Consider the following 20,386-nt stretch of genomic DNA (forward strand, 5'->3'; position numbering starts at 1 on the left):
ACACACACACCACACACACATACACACACACACACACACACACACACACACACACACACCCCACTCCAGAATACCTACACTCCCTAAAACATGACCTCATCTTCTACAGGCCTGACTGATGGCCAGATCCAGGGTTATGCTGGCAAACTAGCTCAACAAAACAAAAAAGCCCCACGTTGTAGCATTTGCCAGTTTCCGTGACAGAAATACCACTCCCTCCGTGACTGATTACCAGCTGCTGGTGCGAGAGGACATGATGAGACAAAGCTGAGAAGAGAGGGCACGGTGGGCCTGGCTTCAGCACGCCACCGCGCCTGCCTTCAGATCCCAGTCTTTTTTCACATCCCCACAAGGTCCCTCTCCCGGGCCAGCCCACCTCACCCTCATGACCTCCTCGTCTGGTTGCCGTGGTAGCCCTTGACGTCTTAGACAACTTAAAATTCCATGGATAAAGGCCTCAGGTGACCATTCATTTTAAGTCTCCCAGAATCAATCCGTCCTCTGGTGTTACTTGCAGATAACTGCGGAGAAATGTAGTGGCCCTGGGACGATGGCCCAGGCACAAGTCTCCCCATGTGCCTGGGTACAGGCCTGATCTCTTAGCACCTAGAAGTCTGTGTTCTAAACCTCTCTGCGATGTTCACCTGACTCAGGGAAGCTTTCCTTTCTCGTAGGAATAAAGAACATTCTGGACAACTGCCCAAAAGTTCCCAATCGTAACCAACAGGACAGGGATGGGGATGGCGTGGGGGATGCCTGTGACAGTTGTCCTGATGTCAGCAACCCTAATCAGGTGAGTAGCATTCAGGGTATTCAGACTCTAGGCTGAGCTCCCCTGTGCAAAAAGTCTTTATGACAAGTGCTTAAAGACACCAGCTCAGCTCCTCGCTGTTGCCATATGCCTACTGGAGCGGAGGTGGTGGGACTGCGTACTTCAGGCCTGGAGGTTCTAGGAAGGCCGCTACGGGGATGCTGAGGCCTTCTGGACAGATCTCACAGGCTGCAGACTGCCTGTGAGGTGAGGAGCAGCAGTTGAGGGATGCCCCAAGCCAGTTGTTTTTTCTGAGAGGAGCGTGCAACGTGGCAGCTAACCATTGGGAGCCTTGTGTTCTTTTAGCCCCCAACCCTACGCAGCCTGTGTGCGGACGCCTCCGACGCGGTTCAGTCAGCGACACGTTGCTTCCCTTCCCACTCCTCCTTCCTGTCTGGATAGCTGGATGGGATGTGTCATGTATTTTTAAAGCCCTGCGAGAGGGGCGTCATCGTTGCCCTCCGTGACTCACTCCCATTCTGGCTCAATTCCAACATGCAGAAGCAAAGCAAAATCAGTTTGCCTTGCCCCCAGGCCTTTGGCTGGCTCCCCTCCGACCTGTGCCAGAGTTCCACGTCTCCACCTGCCACCATCCTGCCCCGGCGCCCTCTCCAATCAGCTCATCTGGTGTGTAGGCAGCCCAGCCATGTGGCTTGGTATTTCGGAAGGCTTTTTTGACAATTCAGCATTGTGCCTACACCAATATGGTGTTGTCCTTTTGCAGTTCTGCACCAACCCAATTCCAGAGAAATAATTCTTGAGATGCAGTGATGATGGGCCAGGTCTGCCTTCTCCAGAACATTCTGTGCATGAAGGCCCAGCGATAAACAATAACATGTTCTATTCTCTTTGCAGTCTGATGTGGATAACGATCTGGTTGGGGACTCCTGTGACACCAATCAGGACAGGTAGGGAGCATTTTCCCAGCTGCATTAGGGCCAGATGAAAAATTCAGAGCCTTCAGAGCTCTCTGCTGCTGCCTTGCTTTGGGATGTCTCCGAATAGATTGAGAGAGATTGAGCTGCTGGGGGGACGGCAGCCCTGCCTCTGGTCAGGGTCACTACACCTCCTTGAAAGTTCTCTATAGCCGGGTGACAGTGTCAGGAGGGGCCACGAGGTACTCCATCGAGTGAGACTGAATGACAGAAGCAGTAGAGCATCATGCCTCAGAGCTGGAGTCTGGATGACACAGCTAGATAGATACACATCCCAGCCCCTTCACTTACAAACTAGCTAGCCTTAAGCAAGTCACCGGTCTCTGTGCCCCAGAAGTCTCATTGGAAAAATGGGGATGACAGTGGCATGTAGCTCATAGGTCTGTTGTGAAGATTGAGTTAATTGACAAAGAGTGCAGGTTACGGTTTCGCTTACACAGAAGCATTCAATAGGTTTAGCTCTCTTATTATTATACTCTTTTGGCTCGGGAAAGCTTCACCACTATCCCAAGATAGAAAGCTGTCAGTTTGCTGAGGGGTCACTGTGATTTCATTGTCTTTGGAATTTGTTCATTCCGTGTTCGTTACTTGGCGGTAGTGTTCTGGGCAAATGAGTTTTGTCAACCCTCCCAGCCCCACGTGGAGGTAGTCCTATATTAAGACATGGGGCTGGATCAGATGCTGTCGGAACATCACCAAGAACATAGACAAGCGCACCTCTGTCCTGGAGGCGCCTGCGGTCCAAGGCTCTGTCCCCTTTCATCTGCAGCGGGAAGGCTTAGAGAGGCAGCGGGACGGGATGCGAGAGGGAAGGGACTCGGGAAGGCAGAGCAGGAAGCAACAGGGCTTCCCTCCCCGACCTCCTCTCCGAGGGTGCCCTATAGCCAGTGGTTCTTGAGCCAAACCCTGTGCAAGGACAGCTCCGAGAAAGCCCCAGCTCGGTCCTTGTGCTCAGTGTCCTTGAGGCCGAGTCCACGTGAGCCAAGCGAACTTAAATGGGTTTTTGAATTGCACTCTCAATTTCTTCCTCTGCAAAATAGAGAGAATGAAATGTCCCTTGCAGCTTCGGGTAAGAATGAACGAAAAAATAGGTAAAGCTCCCGGCAGAAGGCCGGCCCTTGGGTGACCTGCAGCCAACCGCAGCTGCGTTACTGTTACCACACATGAGGAGAGGCAAGGCAGCAACAGAGTCTGCCATAGGACGTCGCCATTTCTGCATGCCAGGTGGGACCGGTACCCTGTAGCCCCGCTAAGTGGTGGACATCAAGAATGTTCCCTGTTGCAGGTCCTCTTGCACAGACTGCCATCCAAAGAATCTCTAAAATATCCTACCCAGCCTCTAGATATTTGCCTAAAATACATGACTCATTCTGCTCCATTTTAGTTCCCACAAGCTTGAACCTTGGGGAGGAGGACAGGAACTGCTTGTTTTTGCATTAAAATGTTCAAGGCTGTAGAATGGCCGCTAATGGAAATAGCTCAATCGTATGACTTAAAAAACAGCCCTGCTATAGGCACAGGCATTCCACTCTTTGAGCTGTGTCACCTTCTGCTTGTCCAGGTGGGCCTCGTTTCCTCTGGGACCCATCTGATCTGAAGGGCATGGACTGGTCTCTAACTTCCCTCCCCCCGTCCTCCCCTTGCCTGGGACAAGCCACGGGAGGAGTGGGGCGAAAGGAGCATCCGTTCTGATTCAGAGCAGCCATGGGAGGCCTCTATCAACTCAGGGGAACCTCTGGGGACAGGGCAGTTTCATCCCTGGGTGGCCATTAGGCCTGGAAAAAATGAATTGTCACGTGGGGAGAGAATGAGGTTTCTGAGAAGTGCCTGAGAGCCGGAGTGAGCCCAGACTCCATGCTCCCCTCTCAGGAAGGGGCGGCCCTCGTCTCTTTGCCGTTCTCCCTGTGGCATTCACAGCTGATCCTTCTTGGGTCTGCTGGCCAGGGAATGGGAAGAGGAATGGAAGACATTGTAGGAGCCAGCACGTAGAAATGCTTTATCATATGTTCAAATGTAATATGCAAAATTCTCATCACGTAAGCATTCAATCTTTGTAACAACCCTATGAGGTAGGCTCTGTTATGCCCATTTTACAGATGAGGACACTGAGCCAAAGAGGGGTCACATGCTGGTAAGCGGCTGAGCCAGCCTGGCTCACTGCCCTTCAACCTTTGTTCCCCTTGTACATTTTCCGGGTTGGGCAGGGAGGGGGACTGATTATAGTCCCCAGGGACTGATAGGAGCATCTGGTCACAAAATCAGAAATCAGCCTTCATCTTCTTCAGTAGGATATGATCTGCTTGTTTCAACAAGATGAGGAAGTAGGAGAATGGTCTGAAGACATAGGGGTTTGACAAAAGACAAGCTCCCAAACCCCCACTCGGTTTCTTATCCCTGTTCTCTGCTCACCGGTGCCACACATCTCCTCTTCTTTCTCCCACAGTGATGGAGATGGGCACCAGGACAGCACCGACAACTGCCCCACTGTCATTAACAGCGCCCAGCTGGACACTGACAAGGATGGGATTGGCGACGAGTGTGATGATGATGATGACAATGATGGCATCCCAGACCTGGTGCCCCCTGGACCAGACAACTGTCGGCTGGTCCCCAACCCAGCCCAGGAGGATAGCAACAGTAAGTGGGCTCAGCCCAGGGCTGCATGGGACCCCCAGGCTCCCTTCAGCCGGGCACACGGCAGCACACCTCTCCCAGAGCTTCTCTGAGCAGCCACGGCTTCTGTGGACAGTAGACAGCCGGTGGACACCGTTCTCTAACTCTTCAGAGAGGGGCTGCTTTACAGCTTCTGAGGAGCTCTGGGATGAGGTCACATGGGACAGGGAAGCAGCCCGTATGCTCCTGCTCAAAGGGCTTGGGCAACTGCTCCACCATCTTGCTTGCTCCTCTCCACCAGGAGTCACAGAAGAGGAGCAGGACAGAGAGAAGGGCACAGCAGCCAATGGCTTAGATGGGCTCACAAACTCAGAGGGCTGCGAGGGCCAGGCCGATAAGGAAAAGCATGCACAAAGCCAGAAATGAGACAGAGTAGTGAGGACATGGCGAGTTAGTGAGGCATGTCCATCCACGGCTCTGCAGTATTTAATTCAAGTATGTTAATACCATGTGAGCTGCACAAAACATACCACGAGCCAGATTCAGCCTCAGGATCAGCAGAAATTATGATCTTACAGACACTCTGGCGACAGTAGTTTCCCTGTTTTTCATACATTCTAGAGAAAGTGCTCCAGACATGTGCTTATGTAAGGTCAGCCTTAAGATCCAGCAGTTGGTAAACCTCAGTGTCCTCAGAGAACATGCAGGGTTTCTTATAAGATCAGTTTTGAACAGTTGCCTTTCACTCTGTCCCCAGGAAATTCTTTTGGTCACATACAGTGGGGCTTACCAACTCACCATGAAGACTGCAGGGTGGGGCCCGGGGCCACCTCAGCCATGGCTAATTCTGGGCTCCTCTGCCCACGTGGGTTGCAAACCGTCGCCCTGGAGGTGGAGCATGGGCTCCCTTCGGCTCCTTGCCCAGCCCTGTCTCTGGCAAGGAGCCGTGGTGTGTGTGGGCAGTAGCCAGCTCCTCTCGTCCTCCCGAACCCCACTTAGGCGATGGCGTGGGAGACATCTGTGAGACAGACTTTGACCAGGACCAGGTCATCGATCGGATTGATGTCTGCCCGGAGAATGCAGAGGTCACCCTGACCGACTTCAGAGCCTACCAGACTGTGGTCCTGGACCCTGAAGGGGACGCCCAGATCGATCCCAACTGGGTAGTCCTGAACCAGGTATGTGCCACGTGGCTGGCAGCAGCTCAGCTCTGCCTCTCAGCACAGGCCCTTCTGGGAGAAGCAGGTAACCGTGAGAGGGTGCACCATCCCACACTGCACGGACTCTTCACAGTGGCCCTATGACAAAGCACTGCCACTAGCCCCGGTTCACACGTGACACGGAGCCGCATCCATCTGAAGTGCTGGCTCATGGGAGCACCCCAGGGAGTGCCTGGGAATGCTGGAATGAGGACCCAGGCAGTCTGGCCCTAGAGCCATGCTCCTGATCTCTCCCCCACCTCCTCCTGGTTGGGAAACTCCAGAAGGCAGGCACAGAGAGGCTTGGATTTTTTACCCAGCAAGTCACATTCATTAGAAGTGTATGTTCTCTCAAAATTAAGCTGATTCAACAGACCCTTCATTACAGTTCTAGCAAAATTATTTCTATTCCGCTTTCTTTTTTTCCTCACAAGTCTGTGCTTTCCTGGAGCACATAATAGGGTAGAGCAGTTGCTCAGATAATGCAGTCTTTGTGTGGAGGTCAGAACACGCTGACCACTCCCCAGTGCGCCGGAGGCTCGGGACCTCCTCTGAGCTTCTCCACCCCCTACGATGGCCCTTAACCCCTTCAACTTTCTCTACAGGGCATGGAAATTGTGCAGACCATGAACAGCGATCCTGGCCTGGCAGTAGGTAGGTCCAGGGCCTCCACACCATGTGGCGAGAATCCAGTCTTTGCAGCTACTCACGTGGCTGGTCCGCTTCTCTGATCCGCTTCTGATCCCTCCAGGGTACACGGCGTTTAACGGAGTTGACTTTGAAGGGACCTTCCACGTGAACACCCAGACAGACGACGACTATGCCGGCTTCATCTTTGGTTACCAAGACAGCTCCAGCTTCTACGTGGTCATGTGGAAGCAGACAGAGCAGACGTACTGGCAAGCCACGCCGTTCCGGGCTGTTGCCGAGCCCGGCATCCAGCTGAAGGTAGCCACTGTTCTCAGTCACTCATCTCCCCTCTGTGCCCTTTACCCTCCTTTTAAGTCCTGTTCTCCCATAGGGCATTTAGTTCATCTGTGAAGTTGAGGGGTTTGTGCTAGAGTTCAGGGCAGGGAACGCCAGAGCCCACCCAGGGCCTTGCCTTCATTCCTGTGTACAAGCCACATCCTAACCTCTGGGTGACTGACGGGGAGAATATCAGCCCGAGTGGGGATCACCAGTTGGGGGAGCTCTGGGGGCATGTCAGCAGGTGCACTATGCCGGAAACTGGCTCATCTGTTACCGAGCTGGGGCCAGCTCTGGCTAGGAGGGCCAAGATGCTGTCTCTGTCCCTCCTGCTGGGAGAAAAGGCAGACTTCAGAGCACTCATGGGACAGATGTGGGGAGCACTGGATTTACAGCTGGAAAAGCAGGGAATGGGTTAATGGGGTATCGGCCAGTGCTGAGGATTCAAGGATTAAGGGTCACCTCAGTAGAAAGGGCATTTAAGTGTTTATGGGCTATCTAAATCCAAGGCAGCCAGATTGTAACCATGAAGTCACCACCCCAGGGACCCAGGAAGGGTGGGCTGTGCATTCTGTTCTAAAACCTTGCCTATGGCCTTTCCAGGCTGTTAAGTCTAAGACCGGTCCCGGGGAGCATCTCCGCAACTCCCTGTGGCACACTGGGGACACCAGTGACCAGGTCCGGCTGCTGTGGAAGGACTCGAGGAATGTGGGCTGGAAGGACAAGGTATCCTACCGCTGGTTCCTGCAGCACAGGCCCCAGGTGGGCTACATCAGGTACGTGGAGGACCTGTCTCCTCACCCTGCACCTGAAGCAAAGCCCACCCGCATTCTGCATCACAAGGCCTTTGCTGTCCCAAGCAGTCGTGACCCAGGATGGCTTCCAAGGGCATGCCGGGACTTCCAAGATGTCAGGCTATGGCCCACAGTAAAGAAGTGGGAAGGAGACACCCAAGCTCAGACTAACCACCTGGACATTAGGGCCAAGGTGGGGATAGAGGGACCTTCTAGATGGGGGCGGGGGGGGAAGTGGTCTCAGCATTGGAGGATGGAGGGGCTCAACTGGGGAGCTCCGGCTCAGCCTCCCATCCACACCTGCCCTGGATGGCGGCTTATTGTGGTGAGTCCCTCACAGTCTCTTCCCTGCTGGACTAGAAACGCTATGAAGGCAGTGCCTAGAGCTCTTGGTCTCTGGGCTGCCAGGTCTTCCCACACGTGGCAGGAACTGATCTTCATGTGAGCCCATACAATCTGCCTCCTTTCCCTCTAGGACTATTAAAAAAACAAATACTAAAAAGTATTCTCAAGAGCAATGGATGGCTTTGGCTGAATCCTTGAAATTGAGACCACGTACTTACTTCGTCGGTCCTCAAACTTGCAAATCAACAACACTGACGCTGGTTTACGTAATGCATTGAGGAAGGAGTACCAATTGCTATCTCCTGACCAGGGCAGGAAGGCAGCCTCGCAGGAAAAAAAATCCTGATGGCTAATTCACATTTTGTTCTTCTATGAGACGTTAAGTCCAATGTACTGTTGTCGCACAGTAAGACGATCACGTTCTCAGTCCTGCAAAGCCTAATGCCTCCTTTTCTGTCCCAAAATGAAATCATAGAAAATACAATCTGATCCCTAACACCTATAATAGAAAAATAGTAATTTATAACAAAATCACGCAAATGCTTAGACACCACTACACCACAACACAACATGAAATAGAAGCAGTGACCTTCTAATGCAGATTGGTCTGCCTCTGACTTAATGTCTAAAAGGGAGAACAGCTCTTTTTAAGCAAAACAAAGTGCTCCATAATTTCTCAGTTTACCCCAGAAAATTCAGTATATATTAAAACAGTGCAAAAAAAATACTTAATGTAAACAAGTAAAAGGAAGTTCAGTTCTAGGTCCAGATAATTATAATTGGGCTCTTCACCTACGCAAGTGTCTGGAGGAACACTCCATAAAGCATATAGGGTGCAAGACAAGTTTTTCTTGTTCTCTCCAGGGCCTTGCAAGCCATTCAGTATCCCTGGCTTCTGTCATAAAATGCCAGAGAAACAGCCAGAAATGTCCCCACAAATTTCTAAAAGCCTTCTTTACAGAGCACTACTGCTCCTGATGGGGATCACTATTCTGAGAGTCTACCAGAGTCTATCATTCAGACCAAAGGAAAAGCAGTGGTTTTTAAGCATGATGTCTAGACAAGGTAACCCAGAGGACAGTGAGGTCACCAAGTGTCTTGGTCTTGGGTCATACTGTGATTTAACTCCTCAGCAGGTACCCATCAAGTTGGACTCTGTGCCCAACATCATGTTGGGCCTTTGGAGAGAGAGAATATGGGAGGGCATGAACATACAGTCCCTGACCACATGGAGCTCCCAATCTAGTAGGGAAGGGGCAACAGCTAGAGCACAGTCCAGGCCTGTGAAAAATGGATCATGAAACCGCAAAGAAGTGGGTCTGACCTTGACCTTGGTTTGAGTTTCATGGTGACCAGCTTGGGCTGTGTTGTCTACAGAGTGCGATTTTATGAAGGCTCCGAGTTGGTGGCTGACTCCGGGGTCACCATAGACACCACCATGCGTGGAGGCCGGCTTGGCGTGTTCTGCTTCTCCCAAGAAAACATCATTTGGTCCAACCTCAAGTATCGCTGCAATGGTAACATACCTTCTTGTTACTATACAATATTATTACTAGAATTAAATAATACCACCTTATTTTTATAGCACATTTTCCTCCCAGAAGCCCAAAGCTCAAGCCCCATATTCATTAAAATGTAACCATCTCTGTGTAACTGAAGTAAATTATAGATCTTTTCTTCCCCCTATTTGATAGATGAGGAAATTGAGACTCATTGAATTTAACTGCTTGGCTGAGGATTTGGGGGTTCAGTGAGAAATTCAGATTTAATTTACGGGCAGCCTTTATTTTCTTATGGCTCAAACATAATCACACTCAAAATCCATTCTGCCTGCTAATTTCCTTTAGGCCTGTGTGAATGAGCACTCCTGGGCTTTAAGCCAACAATTTGCAAAGCAGCCTGAGGTAGAAAATGGCTGTGGAGCCTTCTGGGGCCTGTTGCTCGGGCTGGCAGTGACCCCTACAGGACGCTTGCACAGCACAAGCCGGACCAGAATTCCAGGGGAAAGAGCCTTCCTAACCCCTTCGTGCCTGTTTTTGTTTGCAGACACCATCCCAGAGGACTTCCAAGAGTTTCAAACCCAGAATTTCGATCACCTGGAGAATTAAACCAAGGAAGCAATCCGTAACTGCTTTTCCAAGCACTAAAGCCATATATTTTTTAACTTCGTACAACTATTTTCATATACACTGTGGCTTTCTTTTACCAGTCCAGATATATCAAACTTTTTATATGAATGGGGCAATAAAGAAGAGATAATTTCTAAAAAGCACGTTACTCAGACATTGCTTACGTGTGGCTCAGGCTTTGATGGTGTGTGTGCCGTTCTCTGAGGGATGCATGTTGAACTTGCAGGGACATCCTTTTTGCTCAGATGGGGTCAGTGAGATTGAGCAAGTGCGTGAGGCAGAAGGCTCAGGCCAGAGGTCTCTTTGGTCACTCCAGCTTAGCTTCACAGAAAAGCCTAACAGTGCCATCAGCAGCCTTCCTCTTCTGGCATAGGAGCCTCAAAAACACGACTTTTCCTGACCAATACTGGAGCAAATTTGTCCAATCCTTTCTGACCCCCTCTCCCACACCACACACCGTCCACACCCGCACCTTCAACGTCTTGTTACGCTTATTTAATAGATTTGGCTCCCCCTAGTGGAATGTAAGCTTATTGAGCTAAAGGACCCTGTCTTAACTATCATCGTCTCCCCCATGCCCAGCATTGTACCTGGCTACAGTAAATATGCAGTACGTGTTTGCGGGCTGGCTGCCTCTTAAGTAACATGGACAGTAGTGTAGATGGATCCTATAAGCCCTACTACAACTGAAACAGCTTCAGCTATGATGGTATCCATGACATCACATCAGTGCAGGGCAGAGATGTGCCTCATCTCTACACTAGCCTTTTCACCATTCCATTTGTAAGGCAAAGATCCTGGCAAGGTTTTATAAATTCCCCAAGAATTCTGTTTCAAATTCCTGGAGGTCTCTTAAATCCTAAATAAGGAAAGACACAGTCGCCACAATTTGAGCATGATTTCAGGAGGCAGAAAATACAATGGCATATGCATGACCAGTATGAGATATGGAGGATTTCGAGGTATCTGCCCACACACGTAAAGCCTAGAGACAGATGTTGCCTCGTCCCGCAGAACGCTGGGTCTCCTACCTCGAGATTGTCAGTGAGTGGACGGAACTCAGGCCTGTCTACCAACTGTTCCCTCTGCCGACACTTTTCGTCTCCCAGGGGGATTTTGCTCCAGGAGCTGCCTTCCAAGGATTTCTGTGCCATGCTGCAGTCACGGGCTTTATCCAGTCTGTGGTTCTACACCTATAAACCTTTCCCCGTCCCGAAAAACCTCAGAAGGCCAAGTTCACATGGTTAGAGATTATCCCCTTTCGATCTTACCCTTTTTCCTCACTTTTTGTATCTCAGTGAAAGGTGATTATTTCCTGAGCCCTTACGGACTCTAGGAGCTCTTCCACCCATTTTATCAACAGTACAGTTAGGTGAGACTTTTATAGTGATTCTAATGCCCTTTTACTGAGTCTTTGGCACTTTCCTAGGCAGTCTGTGATGAAAACTACAGACCCACTTCTTGAGAGATTCCATTCTCATCATCGAAGTACATACCAGATCCTGGACAGGAAATACACTAATCTCTAAGGGAAAGGTGTGTTGACCAGATCTGGACGTGAATCTGAGATGAATTCTTACAGTATCTTGATCTGACTTTCGGTGAGCCTGGTTTCCTTAGCGAAACCATCCTGTGGCTCCCATGTTCTCTCTTCCACTGCCTTCCTGAGGCTGGTGGAAAGAGGAGCCAGGCTTCCTGTGCCCTCCCTACCCCCAAGTCTCCCTGCTATTCGCTGCGTCATTGTTCTGAGAAAGCACTATATCCACAGGAAAGTCTCCTTAATCGGTACTTTTGTGTCTATAACCATGACAGTACCATCAGCCTGCTGGAGATCAAGAATCTAATTGCATCCCTTAAGGAGCTTATTACATTGTTGGGAAGACAAAAGTCATTACATACAGAGAGCAAATAGATCCAGTGATGTGCTGAAGCCAGCACTCACCAGCTCATGAGAGCCAACCATTGAGTTTTGAGGAATTTTTTGAGCTAGTTGTCAAGCTGTTGATAGTTTGAGATTAGCCATGGTGGAAATATTTATACCACAGAAATTGGCAAACACTACAAAGCAGGGCACCGGAGAGCTGACTGTCAAACATTTACCAGCACACAACTGGCTGGGCACGCTATCTTGTCTCACGTCTAGTCACCCCTCCTCCATATCTCGGGAACCGGTGTAGAAAGCCTGAAACTTTCAGAAAACTTCTTGTTTAAATGGAGAAGTAGTGGGGCGCACCTGGGTGCCTCAGTTGGTCAAGGGGCCAACTCTTGATTTCAGCTCACGTCATGATCTCAGGGTCTTGAAATCGAGCCCCACGACAGGCTCTGAGCTCAGCTGGGAGTCTGCTTCCCCTCTCCTCCTGCCCCTCTCCCCCCTACACACGCTCTCGCTCTAAAATAAATTATTTTTTTAAATGGAGAAGTACCAAAAAAAAAATATAGGAAAAGCTTTTTGACATTGGTCTTGATGATGATTTTTTTTTAAAGATTTTATTTATTTCACAGAGACACAGCGAGAGAGGGAACACAAGCGGGGGCAGTGGGAGAGGGAGAAGCAGGCCTCCCACGGAGCAGGGAGCCCGATGCGGGGCTCGATCCCAGGACCCTGGGATCATGACCTGAGCTGAAGGCAGACGCTTAACGACTGAGCCACCCAGGTGCCCCGGTGATAATTATTTTTTAATATGATGCCAAGAGCACAAACTGCAAAAGCAAAAGTCAGCAATGGAACTACATCAATCTCAAAAACTTCTGCACAGAAAAAGAAACTAAATGAAAAGACAACCTACAGAATGAGAGAAAAATTTTTCAAACCATCCATAAGGGGTTAATATTCAATATATATAAAGAATCATACTACTCAATAACAAAAAATCTGATTTTAAAATGGACAGAACTAAATAGACATTTTTCCAAAGAGGACATCAAAATGGCCAATAGGCATGGAAAGATAGGCAACATCACCAAGCATCAGGGAAATGCAAACCAAAGCTATAAGGAGCTATCACCTCACACCTGTTAGAATGGCTGTCATCAAGACAAGAAACAACAAGGCCTGGTGAGGATCTGGTGAAAAGGGAACATTTTTACACTGTTGGTGAGAAAGCAAATTGTTCCAATCACTATGAAAACCAATATCGAGTTTCCTCAAAAAATTAAAAATAGATCTACCACACCATCCAGCAATTCCACTTCTGGGCATATACCCAAAGGAAAGGAAAACGGGAGTTCAACCTGATACTTGTGCCCCCATGTTTATTGCAGCATTATTCACAATGGCCAAGATATGGAAACAACCTGAATGCCCATCAGTGGATGAAAGGATAAAAAAGATGTGGTAAATATACATGATGGAATGTTGTTCAGCCATGAGAAAGGAGGATATCCTGTCATTTGCAACAACACGATGGACCTTGAGCATGATATTCTAAGCAAAATAAGTCAGAGAAAGTTAAGTACTTATGTATGATATCACTTATATGTGGAACCGAAAAAAGTCAGACTCCTAAAAAACAGAGTAAAATGGTACTTACCAGAGGATGGGGGTGGGCAGGGTAAGATTGATGGTATTTTGGTTGAAAGACCTAAACGTGAGACAGGAGTCCATCAAAATCCTAAAGGAGAACACAGGCAGCAACCTCTTAGACCTCAGCTGCAGCAACTTCTTCCTAGAAATATCGCCAAAGGCAAGGGAAGCAAGGGCAAAAATGAACTATTGGAACTTCATCAAGATAAAAAGCTTTTGCACAGCAAAAGAAAGTCAACAAAACCAAAAGACAACTGACAGAATGGGAGAAGACACTTGCAAATGACATATCAGATAAAGGGCTAGTATCCAAAATCTATAAAGAACTTATCAAACTCAACACCCAAAGAACAAATGATCCAATCAAGAAATGGCAGAAAACATGAACATTTTTCCAAAGAAGACATCCAAATGGCCAAGAGACACATGAGAAAGTGCTCAACATCGCTCAGCATCAGGGAAATCCAAATCAAAACAATGAGATACGACCTCACACCAGTCAGAAGGGCTAAAATTAACAAGTCAGGAAACGACAGATGTTGGCAGGGATGCGGAGAAAGGGGAACCCTCCTACACTGTTGGTGGGAATGCAAGCTGGTGCAGCCACTCTGGAAAACAGTATGGAGGTTCCTCAAAAAGTTGAAAATAGAGCTACCATACGACCCAGCAACTGCACTACTGGGTATTTACCACAAAGATACAAATGTAGGGATCCGAAGGGGTACATGCACCCCGATGTTTATAGCAGCAATGTCCACAATAGCCAAACTACGGAAAGAGCCAAGATGTCCATCGACAGATGAATGGATAAAGAAGATGTGCTATACACACACACACACACACACACACACACACGGGAATATTATGCAGCCATCAAAAGGAATGAAATCTTTTTTTTTAAAGATTTTATTTATTTATTTGACAGAGACACAGCGAGAGAGGGAACACAAGCAGGGGGAGTGGGAGAGGGAGAAGCAGGCTTCCCGCTGAGCAGGGAGCCCGATGTGGGACTCGATCCCAGGACCCTGGGACCATGGCCTGAGCCGAAGGCAGACGCTTAACGACTGAGCCACCCAGGCGCCCAAAAGGAATGAAATCTTGCCATTTGCAACGATGTGGATGGAACTGGAGGGTATTATGCTGAGCAAAATAAGTCAATCAGAGAAAGACATGTATCCTATGATCTCTGTGATATGAGGAATTCTTAATCTCAGGAAACAAACTGAGGGTTGCTGGAGTGATGGGGGTAAGGAGGGATGGGGTGGTTGGGTGATGGACATTGGAGAGGGTATGTGCAATGGTGAGTGCTGTGAATTGTGTAGGACTGTTGAATCACAGACCTGTACCTCTGAAACAAATAATACATTATATGTTTAAAAAAAAAAAAGAAGAAGAAGATAGCAGGAAGGGAAAAATGAAGGGGGGGAAATCGGAGGGGGAGACGAACCATGAGAGACTATGGACTCTGAGAAACAAACTGAGGGTTCTAGAGGGGAGGGGGGTGGGGGGATGGGTTAGCTTGGTGATGGGTATTAAAGAGGGCACGTACTGCATAGAGCACTGGGTGTTATACGCAAACAATGAATCATGGATCACTACATCAAAAACAAATGATGTAATGTATGGTGATTAACATAACATAATAAAAAAAAGATTGATGGTGTTTAAGAGTACAAACTTGCAATTAGTAAATAAGTCACAGAGATCTGAAGTACAGTATAATGAATATAGACAATATTAGGCTGCAATCATCAAACTACTGAGAGACTAAAACTTAATTATCCCAATTGCTGAAAGGAAGGAATTATGTAACATGATAGAGATGTTAAATATCACTACGATGGCAATCATGTTACAATATATAAATGTATCAAATTAACAAATCGTAATGTTTAAATTTACACATTACATGTCAAATAGATTCAATTAAAAAAAGGGGGAGAAGTGGAAAAAGTAGTGAGAATCAGGAAACACTTGAGAAAGTCTAGCCAGATACCAGCAACACACTATGGGAATGGACTAGCCAGTGTGCAACCCTCTCCCCCAATTTGAAACCTGGGACTTTTAAGTGTTTATACCCAACCCTAGTGCAGAAACCCAAGTTTCCATGAGTTCTATTCATGATAGTAAGGTCTTCATTTGAATCTTATTAGGAGTCGGGGCAGTCCTCACTCACTCACCAACTAGGATGAATCCATCCTAGTGCCTATCTTCCTCCTGACTGTTCACTGAGACCAAGGCTCCTGAGGGAGGGGTGACTGGGAAAAAGTAGAGGGATGTCACCATGGGGACAGACCATACCAGGGTAGACTCCCGCGGGATGTGGGGAGAGTTCCCGGGGCAGGAGGAGGGCCCCGGGGCCATGTAGACTCCCGCGGGATGTGGGGAGAGTTCCCGGGGCCTTCTCCATAGGAGAAGGCCGAGGAGCACGGAAGCAGGGGCAGAGAGGGAAGTGGAGCACGTTTTGTCTTCATCCAACAAAAAGGAAGCTCTTCCTCCTCTTCTCCCAGGTTACCATTCCTATATCTGAGAATTATTACAGGTGACTGTCCCTAGCTTAATGTGGGGCTACGGAGTGAAAGAGAATGAGAAAGATATAGAATCCAGTCACCCATTATTTCAGTATCTATAAGCATTTTAATGGCCCAGACTAGAAAGATAACTTGAAGTATATTGACACAACAAAAAAGAATCTGTCCTGGAAGAAACTAGAGAACTAGGTCATTAGTGATATGAATCAAGGGGAGTGAGGCATGAGGTACCCTTGTTAAAGGCCATACACTTAGGGTCCCTAAAATCATTGAGTTTATGAGCACTCAGTCTTCCTTTCAGAGGTATGAGCAAAATCCCCGGCAGTGTCCACAGCTCCAAATCTTACATCCTTGTCCAAATTTTGGTTAATAAGTAACTTCAGTCCACTGAGAAGTTTACCATAAATTTCTTGAGACAGTGTAGTTTCCTTAATGGGTCAGGGTTTTTAATTCCTGAGAAAACTTAAAATTAAGTACAGAGATGCTAAACCTACCGTCCTAATACTGCTGTGTAGTGTTTAGGAATTATCTTTGAATATATGGTATTACTTTTTTTTTAGATTTATTATAGAGAGCATGAGAGTGAGTGAGTGCATGTGGGGGGAAGGGCAGAGGGAGAGAATCTCAAGCAGACTCCCTGCTGAGCATGGGAGGGGGAGAGGGGGCTCCATCTCTCAACCCATGAGATCCATGACCTGAGCTGAAAGCCGAGTCTGACACTTAACCACCTAAGCCACCCAAGCACCCCTTAATATGTGATATTTAAAGTACTCTAGGAGCATCTGGCTGGCTCAGTTGGAAGAGCATGCAACTCTTGATCTCGGGGTTGTGAGTTTGAGCCCCAAGTTGGGTATAGAGATTACTTAAATAAACTTTTTTAAAAAATAAAAAATAGCGGCCATCGGAAAAAAAAAAAAAGAAATCTTGCCATTTGCAACTACGTGGATGGAACTAGAGGGTATTATGCTAAGTGAAATAAGTCAGTCAGAGAAAGAACAATCATCATATGATCTCACTGATTAACGTGGAATTTAAGAAACAAGGTACAGGGGCGCCTGGGTGGCTCAGTCGTTAAGCGTCTGCCTTCAGCTCGGGTCATGATCCCAGGGTCCTGGGATCGAGTCCCACATCGGGCTCCCTGCTCCGCGGGAAGCCTGCTTCTCCCTCTCCCACTCCCCCTGCTTGTGTTCCTGCTCTCTCTGTGTCTCTCTGTCAAATAAATAAATAAAATCTTTAAAAAAAAAAAAAGAAACAAGGTACAGGATCATAGGGGAAGAGAGGAAAAAATGAAACAAGATGAAACCAGAGAGGGAGACAAACCATAAGAGACTCTTAATCACAGGAAACAAACTGAGGGTTGCTGGAGGAGAGGGGGTGTGGGGGATGGGGTAACTGGGTGATGGACACTGGGGAGGGCACGAAATGTAATGAGCACTGGGTATTATATAAGACTAATGAATCACAGACCTGTACTCCTGAAACAAATAATATATGTTAATTGAATTTAAATTAAAAAGGGGAAAATTTTTAAAAATACAAATAAAGAAAATACAAAGTACTTGACGTATTTTAAAGAATTTGGCATATTAGAGAATTTAGTAAATTGAACTTGTGATTCAATTAAAAATGTATAGTTATGTATTTGACTTTAGACTTCCGGTTTTAAGTTAAATGGTATGAAGGAATTTGGTTGACTATATAAATAAGAGTGAGGTGGTTAAGATAAATTAAATCCACAATATTTATGTTTGTATTTGTAAGAGTTACTTGAGTACCTACATAGGTTTTGTCAAATGACCAAAAAATTAGATTTATAAATGAAAGTTTATATAGTCTATTATAAGTTAATATATTTTAGGTGCTATAAATTAACATATTCAATTTATAAATGCAATTGAAAATGCTTGTGGAAATTTAAGTTTGCAAATGAGACTAAACAATCAGAAGCTTAAAAGTGATGATAAATTTTGCTATAGAGTAGTAAGTACATTTGTATATTTATAGAGTATAGAAGAGTAGTAATATTTTTAAGTTGAACTTATAATCTTAAGGTTTTGCAATTTGTATCTTTAATTAATCGAACACTAATTTTAAAAACCAAAGTAGCCATAAATTTTGCTTTCTATGTACAAAAGCTGCCCTCATAACGGAAAAACAAAACCAACGAAAAACAGCCCAGCGCTAGTCTGGGGCACTACATCCTCAACTCCAAATTAGTAGTGACAGTTCGAGAGCGCAGGGCACTGTACAGAGGGGAAAAGAACATTGGTGCAGTATCCCGTAGCTCCAGGGGTGGCTGCGGCCTCTCCCAACGGCCAGGGCGACTCTGCTCCAGCTATCACAACCTCATTTGCTGGCCATTTGGCCCCAGGAATGTGCTAGGCTGGACTTGGGCCAGCCTTCACTGGGGATGTGGCAAGAGGCACCTCTCTTTCCTCCCGCCTCCCCCGTATTAAACCTTAAAAAGGATGCCTAAATGCACCTACTTATCTGGAGGTGGGGGTGAAGGAGGCCTGCAGGATGAAAGCTCCCTTTTCTGGCCAGACGCCTGACTGAGAAGTGACCGCGGCCTATTCCTGAGCCTCTCATAAAAGAATGAAAAGTATTTTCTTCATATCGCCTGCCTCCTCAGCTTATGCAGTAGACATGAATCCAGACCCTGAACTCAGGTTTGTGAGAAAAATAGTTTTAATTCCCAAATTTCAACTTGTTTTTATTTTGAAAGCTCATCCTGCCAGACTCCAGAGAAATACTACTCCAGTCTTCCTTGGGGTTTCCATTCTTCTCCCAGGATCAAGACTCCAGGATACCTTCTCAGTACCAAAGTGTGAGGGGGTGAGGAGTATCTGTCCACACGGATTCCTGCTAACATACCCATGGTCAGCACCCACCCTCCATTCTCTGAGGCTAAAAGACCCCAAGAAGGGCCCCCAAACCTGTATGAACCTATGCAGACATTTCTTTACTGGCCCTCACGTTTGGGGCTGCAGGGAGCCCTACAGGCGTATCCCCTCCGCCACTTCTCCCTCTCCCTCTGGTGTGAGAGAATCTATCCCCAACCTGAGGAGGAAAGCCTCATCTTCTCCCTCGCTTTTGGCCAAGAAACTCTGTCTGTTCCCAGTCTTCCTTTACTTAACGCCCCCGAAGTTCTCCTAAAGGCTTAGCTTGCAGGCTGGCTCTGACTCACACCCGCCACATGCCTTCTGAGGTAATAAGCTCAGCGTCCACCCCCTGCCTGAATGGGAGAATTGGGGAGCAGGGAAACATGAAAGGGAGATGGAGTCAGGGTCTTAAGGAGCTACCCCACCACAGTCTGAACGCCCTCAAATGTTGATGATCTAAGATGCAGGATCCGCTCTGGGTTTCTGGGGCCTACCAAAAAAAAAAAAGAGAGAGAGAGAGAAAAGAAAGAAAGAAAGAGCCGCCAAGAATACTGTTTGGAAAAGTCAGACTTGCAGAATGAAATCAGAGTTGCTCAAAAGCCAGAGGGAGAGTGGCAGAAAAAGAAGAAAAAGGGATTCCCCAAGGCTGGAGAAGCAGAGCAGCCTTGTCTGCCCCACTCCTACATGGTGGGAGAGAGTGCCAGGAGCTTCTCACGGCACACCTGTTCCTGACTGTGGACTGGACACCCAGGCCACAGCCCTGAGCCATCTCCAGAGGGCCGCGATCGAGAGGGCAGGCAGGCCCATCATGAGCAGCGCCAATGGAGCCATCCTGGACAAAAGCACCACCTCCTCTCCCCCTTCCCCCTCACCAAGCCCAGGGAACCTCGGGAATGGGGTTGAGGAAGGAGTCCCAGTAAGAGCGGACAGGGCAGGCTGGAGGAGTGAGAGGCCAGGGGGATGGAGCAAGAGCAGGGGGCAGGACTCTGCTCAGCCCTAACAGACGGGAACCGACCAAAGAGAAGTTGAGGAGGGGAGGACATGGGGGGCAAGGCCAAAGAAACCTGCACTCAGGGGAAGGGAGGGGGCCGTAGGGAGAGCCACGACCACTTCCAGGCCCCACACTCCCAACTCCAGAAGGTGTTTCTGGTGACACTGTCCCTCCAACCTGGTCACCAGAGGCCGAAGCAGGCAGCCCTGGACCCATGTGCAGAAACAGAGAGCCTGCCAAGCATATTCACAATTCTAAAACTCCTGCATGTGTGTTGTTTCTCTAAGAAGAAATGGAATGGAGTCCTCCATCTAGAAATTCCACAAACAGCCCCTGAGCTGAGGGCTCCATGGGGGTGGAGGGACTCAGGTCTGGACCCCACCCTCGAGCGGCAGCTCTCAGAAGTCACAGCTTCGGTTCAAAGTTCCCTGAAGAAAGGATTCCTTTCAGACATTTATCCAAGCTATGATCTAGCACACAAGTCTCCCCTTCAGTAAGTTCACCTTGCTAAGTAATATCAGATTTATACATCATAAAACACAATAGGAAATCACTGTTGGTAACATATGTCTCGATGAGAAAAGAGTTTTCCAAAACTAAGTGTAAACATCTCTTACCATATTTGGGGGGTTTTCTTCTAAATAGCTGTTCTTTAATTGCTTTTTTG

The 20,386-nt window shown here is 47.8% G+C and overlaps 1 protein-coding gene across 2 annotated transcripts in view; it reads left to right on the plus strand.

Moving 5' to 3' along the window:
- The window catches only part of THBS4 (thrombospondin 4), a 44,709-nt gene extending 34,777 nt beyond the window's left edge, over positions 1-9,932 (plus strand). For both annotated transcript variants that reach the window (XM_027607118.1, XM_027607119.1), the window contains 9 exons: positions 675-793; positions 1,667-1,719; positions 4,190-4,383; positions 5,359-5,537; positions 6,164-6,212; positions 6,310-6,506; positions 7,128-7,300; positions 9,041-9,180; positions 9,710-9,932. In XM_027607118.1, coding sequence (XP_027462919.1) covers positions 675-793; positions 1,667-1,719; positions 4,190-4,383; positions 5,359-5,537; positions 6,164-6,212; positions 6,310-6,506; positions 7,128-7,300; positions 9,041-9,180; positions 9,710-9,771 — 1,166 coding nt within the window. In that variant the 3' untranslated portion in view covers positions 9,772-9,932. The remainder of the gene's footprint in view (positions 1-674; positions 794-1,666; positions 1,720-4,189; positions 4,384-5,358; positions 5,538-6,163; positions 6,213-6,309; positions 6,507-7,127; positions 7,301-9,040; positions 9,181-9,709) is intronic.
- Positions 9,933-20,386: the final 10,454 nt, after the last annotated feature.

The sequence above is a fragment of the Zalophus californianus genome, chromosome 5 (genome assembly GCF_009762305.2).
Source record: "Zalophus californianus isolate mZalCal1 chromosome 5, mZalCal1.pri.v2, whole genome shotgun sequence".
NCBI lineage: Eukaryota > Metazoa > Chordata > Mammalia > Carnivora > Otariidae > Zalophus > Zalophus californianus.